This window comes from Coenobita brevimanus, chromosome 89 (assembly GCF_032717465.1).
Source record: "Coenobita brevimanus isolate Jiangsu-jjx chromosome 89, ASM3271746v2, whole genome shotgun sequence".
Classification (NCBI taxonomy): Eukaryota; Metazoa; Arthropoda; class Malacostraca; order Decapoda; family Coenobitidae; genus Coenobita; species Coenobita brevimanus.
In genome coordinates, this window is record NC_137042.1 from 27437142 (window position 1) to 27447608 (window position 10467).

The 10467-nt window shown below is 38.8% G+C and overlaps 1 protein-coding gene across 2 annotated transcripts in view; it reads left to right on the plus strand.

The window, feature by feature from the left end:
• The window catches only part of Septin1 (Septin 1), a 40236-nt gene extending 35094 nt beyond the window's left edge, over positions 1 to 5142 (plus strand). For both annotated transcript variants that reach the window (XM_080281495.1, XM_080281496.1), the window contains 6 exons: positions 341 to 475; positions 872 to 989; positions 1692 to 1778; positions 3719 to 3879; positions 4177 to 4338; positions 4815 to 5142. In XM_080281495.1, coding sequence (XP_080137621.1) covers positions 341 to 475; positions 872 to 989; positions 1692 to 1778; positions 3719 to 3879; positions 4177 to 4338; positions 4815 to 4938 — 787 coding nt within the window. In that variant the 3' untranslated portion in view covers positions 4939 to 5142. The remainder of the gene's footprint in view (positions 1 to 340; positions 476 to 871; positions 990 to 1691; positions 1779 to 3718; positions 3880 to 4176; positions 4339 to 4814) is intronic.
• The last annotated feature ends 5325 nt before the right edge of the window (positions 5143 to 10467 follow it).

Consider the following 10467-nt stretch of genomic DNA (forward strand, 5'->3'; position numbering starts at 1 on the left):
ATTATTTTATTTGTCTCTTATTATAAGTCATTAAATATTGCTGAAAGTTCACATTATCTTGCGAGGAAGTGGGTTTTTTTAATTTTGTATAGTATATTGTGTAAATGTGGTGAGCTGGGTTGGAACAAAATAGAGCTGGTTGGTCCGACTGGAAAATGTTTTAGAGCCTTTATCCTTCAGTCAGTAAATGGATGACATATGCAGATGGTGACATAGGCTGATGATAGTGTGATCAAAGATGTCTGCATGATCAGAATCAAGGTACATTGTATTTTTGTTTCAAATAAAATATGGGAAGTTTATGTAACAGATTAACATTATGTATTCTTATTTGGTGCAGCTTCCAGTCGATCATTCACTATATCAACGACCAGTTTGAGCGCTACCTGCAGGATGAGTCTGGCCTTAACCGTCGGCACATTGTTGACAACCGCGTCCACTGCTGCTTCTACTTCATCAATCCTGCTGGACATGGGTATGTATGCATACATGTATGTACCTAGGACACATCTCATTCCTCTACTATGATAGTTTCTGGGAAGTCAAGGCATTAATATGATCATTATGTAGGTGAATTCTGTATTGCTTGATATTTTCAGTACCAAATAGTGAAGAGAACGCCATTTGTGTAGCTAATGGTATTTAAAAGTGTTACAGGTAGTTGTCATTATACTATATATTGGCGATATATTCCAAAATATCACAGCTTTTTCCAATCAGCTGGCTCTGTAAACTAGGAGAAACTATCTTCATCTTTAAAGACAGCAGTGGAATTTCAATATAAGCTTTGTCTGTAATTTATTATGGACATTATTGCTGAAAGGAATGTGAAAGTGACATATAACATGGACTTTTTGTATTATATTTTCAGGTTGAAGCCACTGGATATCCAGTTCATGAAGCAACTGCACAACAAGGTGAACATTGTACCAGTACTGGCCAAGGCTGACACCCTCACCAAACAAGAAGTCACCAAGCTTAAGCGCAAGGTCAGCTTATAAGTTAAGGGAGATGCTGAGGACTTAATATTATAGATTACCATATCTTTGGTGCTAGGTGAGGGCTTCATGTACTGACATCAGTATAACATGGCAGATCTGCTGCCTGATTATATAAACATCACTCAACTCCCTCCCTATCCTGAAAGTAAGATGGAGGTTTTCAGAAAAAGTCAACTTCGACCACAGCAATTACAACATTCTTGACAAATGTCTGGAGTAAGTCATGAGCTGAGATGACCTCGGAGGATGAATTGTTTTTAGATTTTTTTTTTTTAACCCTTACGTGCCGGTTGATGTGTATAACCGTCATGATTTTGGGCACGGAGCAATGCTGGTTGACGTGTATAGCCGCAAACGTCCTCCCACCACCCTTTGAACTTTAACTTATCCTTACTCATCGATGGGACCACCTGGAGATGTGGGGATACTTTCATTTGAAAGAGGAAGAGTTGATGAGTCTTATGTATCTTTAATTTTTTTTCTCTAGCTGTTATAGTTGGTAGATATTAGGCCCCTGGCATGTAGGGGTTAAATATTGTAAACTATTGCATAGTTAATAGCTGTGACATTTTGATAAAGCTAATTCAAGTTTTAAGGACAGTTTCATGTATATACAGTACTTGAAGCCGTAACCTAGCATATATAGAACTGTAGAATGAAATACTTCTTACAACTTATGTGTCATCATAGGTTTTGGATGAGATTGAGGAGAATGGTATCCACATCTACCCTCTACCTGACTGTGACACTGATGAGGAGGAAGACTACAAGGAACAGGTAACAAATGTGTGGTGGATGTTGGCTACAGTGTACCAAGTTTTTTGGCATCATTGTCATCAGCCTTATCATTACATCAGTCATCATCATCAATCATCATTATTGCAGTAATTAGTTATCATCTGTCGGTCACTGTGGCTGCCTTTTATACTGCTCTTCGTGTACAGTAAACTTTCAGTTATCCATCATTACAATATCCAGCCCAGTGCAATATCTGGCGAAATTATGCAACATCCGGCACCGAAATGGGATGTAACCGGCAGTTCTATGTAATATCTGGCGTTGAGGCATATCAACCAACTCGTAAGTGGTAGCCATCCGGCGCTGTATTAATGTACAGTATCATTAGTCCCCTACAGGTGAAACCAGTTGGGGACTTTGGGTTTGCGCGGTTTCATCAGTACGTCAGTAGCTATGTCAGTACATCAGTGCATCAATCCATCTGCAATTTTGTGTCTGCCCTGTAACTTCCACATGCATGGACAGATTTTGATATATCATCATCCTAATCATCATCATCTAATTCCTGTGTTGCCCCACGAGGAGTGTAGGAGCGTTGGGCTAGGCAAGTTGGTCCTGACATTTAAGATGAGGTTGACCAGCCTCACTCATCCCTGAGTGGCATTACATGAGTAATAAACCCCAACCACCCTTTGGATATAAACCTGCACAGGCTTAATTTGATTGAAGCACCTTAATTACCCACTAAACCACCAGGCACCATAATTTGGTTATATGGGTACCACCCAACATAGTAAATGGTTTCCTGGTGTACAGGAAACAATGTGGCCTGTCACTCAGTGTAGAGTCATCCATAGGCAGAAGGAAGAGGAAAGAATGAAGGAAACAAAGACAGAACAGGGAGTGTAGAGTCACATGTAGGCATAAAGAAGAAGAAAGAATGCAGAAAAAAAAAAAGGGATGATGGAAGGAAAGAAGGAAGGAAGAGAGGAGAGGGAAGTCACATGAGAGCAGCACTACATCGAGTAAGTGGATGGGGAGCTGATATAACTTCACACAGTTGTTCCCCATACCATGATGGTGTAACCAGCTATCAACTCCCAAGGTCAACATCACACTTGGAGCTCAAACAAGGTTGGGTGCTGTCATATTTAACAGCCATACCCACATTCGTGTCCGCTCTGTAACTTTCATCTGCATGGACAGATTTTGATATAACTTCACACAGTTGTTCCCCATACCATGACAGTGTGTTGTGCAGAACAACCAGCCTTCCTTCCAAGGTCATTTACATATATATGGTTATTGTCTGGTAGAGGACTTTGTATTGCATAGTGGCAGTACTGAATGCACATGTTATTTCATTGTATTTTATGCTTAATTTTTATCTTTTACTTGTGGGAAAGCTTTTAGGATAGAGGGTGGAGACAGATAGTAACACAATGTCTGGCTCAACATCAGATATTGAGCTGATGAAGGGTATTATTCAACATCTGGTGTTTCACGTTATTCAACGTAGGGTGTGGCTGAATTAAATTGGATAATTGATTGTTTACTGTATCATGTTTATCCTTCATGCACCATTGTTTTGCTTTATTGCATTTATTTTCAGTTTTCTTTTGGTGCATTTTCTTAAAACCCATTTATGACTACAGAACAGGGCAAACAAAGACCCCTTGAATCCAGCTTTGTTCAATTTGATGTTGGAAATCTTGTTCAGAAATATGCCAGATGGTCCATATATTATGGATCTCACTTGTGGTGTGTTGCAGAGACACATTTTGTTCTTCCCATAATCCTATTAATTGTTATAGTGTCTGCATCTTTGCATCTGTCAGTTAAGTGGTTTATTAGTAATTTCATGAAGTAACAAAATGTTTTCACTCTAGCAGACTGAGCCATCCCAGCAGTGCACAATGTAGGTGGGTAGAATTCACAGCCCACCTTGTATATTAGAATTTTTTATTTGTGTTTATTAGGTGCGCCAGCTGAAGGAGGCAGTCCCTTTCGCAGTGGTGGGCTCAACAACGGTGCTGGACGTGGGTGGCAAGAAGGTGCGGGGCCGGCAGTACCCCTGGGGCGTCATTGAGGTGGAGAATCCCAACCACTGTGATTTCATCAAACTGCGGTGCCTATTAGGGTCAGTAGGCACTTAGGTGTTGGAGAGCAACAATTTCATATGGTAGCACTGATATAACCAGGCAGCAAAACTGCCAAGTAATATCAGTCATAATTAAAAATGCATCATTGGATTAGTTAATTAATAAGTAAAATGGAGTCAGGGTTCTGGGGGCTTAAATAGTGAGTGAATAAATGTGTGGCCCACTTCATTGGGCATACTGTTGATTAGTTCTCTGTCTCTTGTGTTTATTGTTTCCTTGCACTTTGAACCTGCCTCAGGATAATTATGATGATAACATTTTGGTCTACTTTGCAGAACTCACATGCAAGATCTGACAGAAGTAACTCAGGATGTCCACTACGAGAACTATAGGTCTGAGAGACTGGCCAAGGGGGGTGGCTCCCCCCTGACTTCAGCCACCTCACTCAATGTCACCAACAACAATCACACCAATGGAACTGTTCCAACACCAAAGAAGTGAGTAGTATAAAGGGCTTTGGAGTTCATCTTTTGTTTGCTTATATATTTCGTCTTCTGTGCTTCAGTAATGGCAAACACAAAAAGTCACGATGATGGTGTGTACCACACATACAGTTGTCCCGTGTTTTTTGTGATTTTATCTTTACTGGGTAGGTTATTTGTGAAGGAGTAAACCATCACAAAGTAAACTAGTTTAAGGTGTATTTTGGAATAATTTAAAATAATTTGTTATTCAAATTCTGAATATACACTTTAAGTAAGTACTGGTATATTCTAATGAATGGTGATGTTTGGGGGTACTACAAAGGGTTTTAAGGCAATCATATAGCTCAGATATAGTGGTAGAGGCCCTTGTAGATGGGTTTTGGGTTTTATATTATTTGTGGATTCGTGCTATTCGCAGGCATGTCTATTTCATAACACCCATGAAAAGTGAGGGATGGCTTTAGACTGAATTTCGAATCTCTCACCAGGAATGCCCCAGGAGCACCAGAGAAGGACCGCATGGCCATAGAGCTGGAGGAGAAGGAGGCCCAGATCCGCAAGATGCAGGAGATGATGGCAAGGATGCAGGCACAGCTCCAGGATAAAAAATAGTACCACTCTAGTAACTTGGGGGTAGTTTTTTATGTTCAGTTACCAGATGAAGGTTGAAAACTTTGGGCCATATTCTAAGTAACTGGAGGTTCTGTAGCACCTCTTTCGTATCAGTTTATTTAGCACATCGCATCGTAATAGCTTTTGTGCTATTACTGCAGTGTTTCGATAAAGCAACAATACAGTTTAATGATAAATAGTGTAGAAGAGTGTCTTAAGGTATAATTCTTTCTTAGTGATTTATACTCCCCAGTACACCTCTGTATCCTCTTGTATGTTATTTATGCAAACTGTGTTGATATAGCAACAGTATACCAGCAGATAGCACTGAAAAGTATCAGCGTGTACTATGCAAAATAAATCACCGGGAGGAGGTGCTCTGATGGCTCCTGTGCCACTTAGAATTAGGTCTTTTGTTTGGCCTTTGCAGATATTTGCTTATTTATTTTTTTATTTTGATTGTTCTTTTCCCTGCTGCCTCATATCAACCTTGCCATTACGCAGTACAACATCGTACTTTGCAGTGGGTCAAGCTCCTACAGAGGTAATAGTCGTGTGAAGGAAAATATTAAAAATCAAGTGTATAAAGGTAGCAATCATGTGGAGGGAAATCTTGAGTTTGCTGGTGACCCATGGCACTCAGGGTGTCTTAATTCCATTCTTGCTATCTCTTGATGATTTTATTCACCTTAGTATAGACCTGCTACTGGAGGGGTTAGATATAGCCTTAGTAAATCCCTTCAGTATGAGAGGCCATTCATAACTTGAATAAAATCATCAGAGAACAGCAAGAACAACCTAAGGACATCATGCAGGTTCAAGGGGTTAAAATCAAGTGTGTTTGGGCATTTCATAATGAATATGGGAGCAGAGTTGGCTGGATATTTCCCAGAATAGCTTAGAAAGTGGTTATCTAATCTTAATTTTGTGGCAGAGATAATATGATTTTTATTTTTTTTATTTTATTTTTTATTTTTTGAGTGGGAATGGGTAGTTATCTTGTATCAGTCATTGCACCTCTTGTAAATATGGCAACGTATTTGCTTTAGGACATTTTTCCAAAGACAGTACATACAATTTAGGCATAAAAATAAATTAGCACTTTTCATATTCCATAGTAAAAAAACAATAAAATTCAAGATATACAATAATCAGGTATTATATATAGTTAATGGTAACATTGTGTGTAAGGTGAAAAAAAAAGCAATTTGCATGAATTTAGGTAATATAGTTCTGTACTGCATAGTTTTTTTTTTTTTTTTTTTTTTTTTTTTTTTTTTAGCATAAGGGTTCTGATTGCTCATGTCCACTGTCAGAGTAGGACATATGGCCACTTCTGCAGTAGGTTGTTTTTTCCATCATAGTGAAAAGGATCCCCAGCATAGTAAACTTTATTATGGCTTTGAAGCCCGCTAAATATTCCATGATAACGTTCTACTAATGCCCATGTTATTGGTTCGTGCACTTGACTCTACAGTATTTGGAGAATATGGAGCTCTCTAAAGATTCCACGGTAACTGTTATAATAATACTTGTGTTACTGGTTTATGCCCTCACCAGCATCACCACCACAGGTAAAAGTGGAAGCAGAAACAGAGGAGTGAAGGAAGGTATTGCTAAAGAAAAAGTTTAAGACAAGTGAATGCTTTTTGTTTAAGCAAAAACAGACAAGTGACAGTTTGTTGATTAGCATCCAAGCAAGAAACAACTGCAGAAGCGGCGTATAGACTGGAAGCATTTTGATCTCTTCATATTCATTCCTTGCCTTTCCTCACCACTTATTCCTATATACTCATTCCTTGACTCACCTCACCTCTTCCCTCGTGCCACCTAACAGCCTCAGAATAGTGGAACAAATTAATCACTAAATTGACTTAGTTATGATAAGTTTTTAATCCCTTCAGTCAGAGAATAGTAATTTTATTTTTCCCATCTATGTATCTGTCAATCTGTAGCCATATGCCATAATCTCGTAAGGGGTGGCTGATTATCTTTGAGTTAATTGTGTTATGGGGAGGGGCATTAACCCTCTGCCAACCCACTTGCCAACACTTAGGGAACATGTATGGATTGGTTATATGGTTACCACCAAGCATTAAAAATGGTTTCCTGGCATACAGGAAACCATTTGGCCTGTCACTCGTGTAGAGCCACCTAAAAAGGAAAGAAGAGTAATAAAAAGTGACAGGAAAGATGGGAGAAATAGGAAGAGAGAGGGCAGACACAGAAGAAGAGTGATAGCAATGAAGGAAGAAGTTGGCAGCTCTATATCAAGTGAGGGGATGATAGCTACCACTACTTACTATCAGATAATTTTGGTCATATTGAAAGAGCACCTTAGTAGTGGAGGGGTTAATGATGTTTGTATCTGACCCATATAGTCCACAGAATCTCTCCTAAATAGAACATATCCTCTGGAGGTGGCAAGAACACAATATAAATCATGTACTGTACTTGGGCTGAGGGGGTAAAACAGTCTCATACATGGTGAAGCAATGTATGTGATAAACTGATTTGGGATAATGCAATATAAAGGAACCTCTTTCATAATGGAACAAGATAATTAGTAACTCACTTGGGGTATAGGGTGTAAAATTTTATTAGGTGTAAAGTAGCAGTGAAGGAATATTTGCATTTATAGGAGAAAAATTGCTGATCGCTTAAAATACTCGTGTAATGGTTATTTTTCTGCACTACTGTATAGTACAGTACTGTACATACGTATAGACATTTTTTTTTTTTTTTTTTTGCCAGACTGAAAAAGTTGTAATGTGAAAGACTTGTCAGCTGTTATTATTATTATTATTATTATTATTAGATTGCTATACAGTAATCCCATGATTATCCATCATGATAGAGCCAGCGGCATTAACGAATACAGGCGGTGAACTGATACAGAGCAATATCCTGTACCCTACTTATGCCCATACGTTACCTATATTTACAGTACCCCTCCTAATTTTGGCAGTGCTCTGTGCTCTTTTTGCTGTTTTTAGACATCGACACTTACATTGCAATGTGCAATATATTCATAAACACAAGGAAAACTGCATAAATAACAACAGCAACAAAATATGCAAAACCTTACCAATATACACAGTACCCCTCCTAATTTTGGCAGTGTTCTGCAGTCTTTTGACTCTTCCTAGACATCAAAACACACATTGGAAAATGCAGTATAATCCCAAACACTAAGAAAATAATGCAACAACAAGTAACAATAAATCAATATGGAAAACCCTTCCATTATGTACAGTACCCTTCCTAATTTTGGCAGTGTTATTTGGTTCTTCAGCAGTATTTAGACATCAAAACACACATTGTAATATCCAGTGTCATGCGAGACAGTAAGAAAACAATGTTCTCCAGTCTTTCAGCTGTATTTAGACATCGAAACATACATGGGAATATCCAGTTTCATGCTAGACACTAAGAAAGCAGTGCCTGAACAACAAAAGATCACACACAAAAAAAAAATCAGTGAAGACTACGGTTGCAGTATCTTTAACCCTCTCGGGAATTCAAGAAGTTTCTGAGACTGTAAGAGTAATGGCTGACTCCGTTCACAAAGAAAAAAATTTCTTTAAATTTCAGTATGCCCCCCGGAAATTGGTCATATTGGTATAAACTGTATACCACCATCTTCGCTGGTGTTTTTACTGTAAGCTAATAAAAACACACAAACCTAATGAGTAAAAGGACAAAAAGCCACTGAGACTAAACTTATTGGAGAGTAAAAAATACCTTCAAACAACTTACCAACATCCTAACGCAAAATTTTGCCTGCACCATGCAAGAGCTAAGCTTATTTCTAGATGCAGAATTTCATGAGCCTTTTTGTGGTCATTTCAGAATTTTGATACAACCAATAGTACTGTATTCTAATAAATTGCAAAAAACTAAAAAACTCTTGCAAGGATGGTAAGGATCATAAGGGTGGGGGAGAACTGAGGGAAAGGGAGGGAGGAAAGCCAGCTAGCTGTGAGCATGGGGAGGGATGGAGGAGGGACTGGGGGGGGGGGAAAGTGAGGAATACCACAGGACTTTCACTATTTGGTGAGGAGGTGGACAGGCTCATTTGCTCTGCAGGTGGGTTAGGTTCTGTGTTACAGCTTTGAGGGCAGTACATTCCCATTGATCTAATCAGCTGGGGAATTTTAACCATCTGGTCAGGACCCGTACAGCCATTCTCGCTCACCTTATGCTTTACATCTGTTTTCCTCACATGTGGCTGGTATATTTCCATTGATTGGGGTGGCTGGGCGATTTCAGCCATATGTTAGGGATCAGTACAGCCATTCTTGCTCACCTTGTGGGTTAGGGTCTATTACGCGCACATGGACAGAGAAGCCGATGAGCCACGGAATGATTTTTTTTTTTTTTTTTTTTTTTTTTTTTTTTTGCTGGTCAAGTGCTGAAGCCAGAGCTTTCATGAACAGTTACGAGCAAATAAATCTGGTTAATGTTATATCCTACCCAAGGCCTAATGAACGGATACAGAGCATGAATGGATACAGACTCTATGGATAATCGAAGGATTACTGTATTAGTATGGAATTAGGATGGCACAATATAGCTGTATCTAACTCTTGAGTAATAAGTATTTGCTGAAAGATATTATTTATGGTATTATTCAGAAATATGTTTTAGACCTGATTGAAACTTGTGTATATTTAAATTGTCAGGATATTTCTCATATGTGTAGCCTTTGTAACATACCATATTTATACTCAAGTATTCTTTGTAACAAACAGCTTCAGAAAAATCATCAGGACTGTTGCTGTTTGCTCATCTTTGTTCTCCTCTGACCCCTTCTGCAGTAGAAAGACAAAAACCAAGACATGATTGTACAGGAGAGGTTAACTTGATAATCTTGCCAATCAAACCTAGCATAACCCCATCAGTCTGGTGACTTATTTTCTATTTTGTTCATGGTGTCATCAGTTTATTATATTCAACTTAGGAAAGGCTTTTCTAACTGGAGGGTTGAGATGTACCCTTCATTAACTGTTTCACTGGAAGGGGGCTCAGTGATTTGATTAAGAGCATCTGGTGGTAGTAAGAATAACAGATTATCTACATCTGACTGAAGAGGTTAAGGGTGTTTATGGTGGCATGCTGCTGTCTCATCATTTTACCTCTTCAGTATGAAGATGACTCTCTTGTTTGAGAGCCTTGCCACCACCAGTTAATTTTGTTTAGCTTAGGAAAAGCCTCTGGTACTGTAGTCGTTGAAGAAGGCTGTGTCTGACCCCTCCAGTTTGAAACTCGTGTCAGCTGAAAAAAAATTGTCTGAAGGTGCAAGAATAAGATTAAGGGTATTATTGTACTGAAGAAGAAAAACTGCCGAAAGAGCTGACTTTATCTTATTTCTTGCTAAGTCTGCCAGGTACTGGTGACTTCACAGTCTGGAAGGAACCTCATTTTGATTTTATGCTTTAATCTCTTTTTCTTTTCAAGATACATATCACTGCCAGCCACTTAGTATTTAGCACTGTTTATGTTACTGCTAAAAGTTGGAGCAAGTGT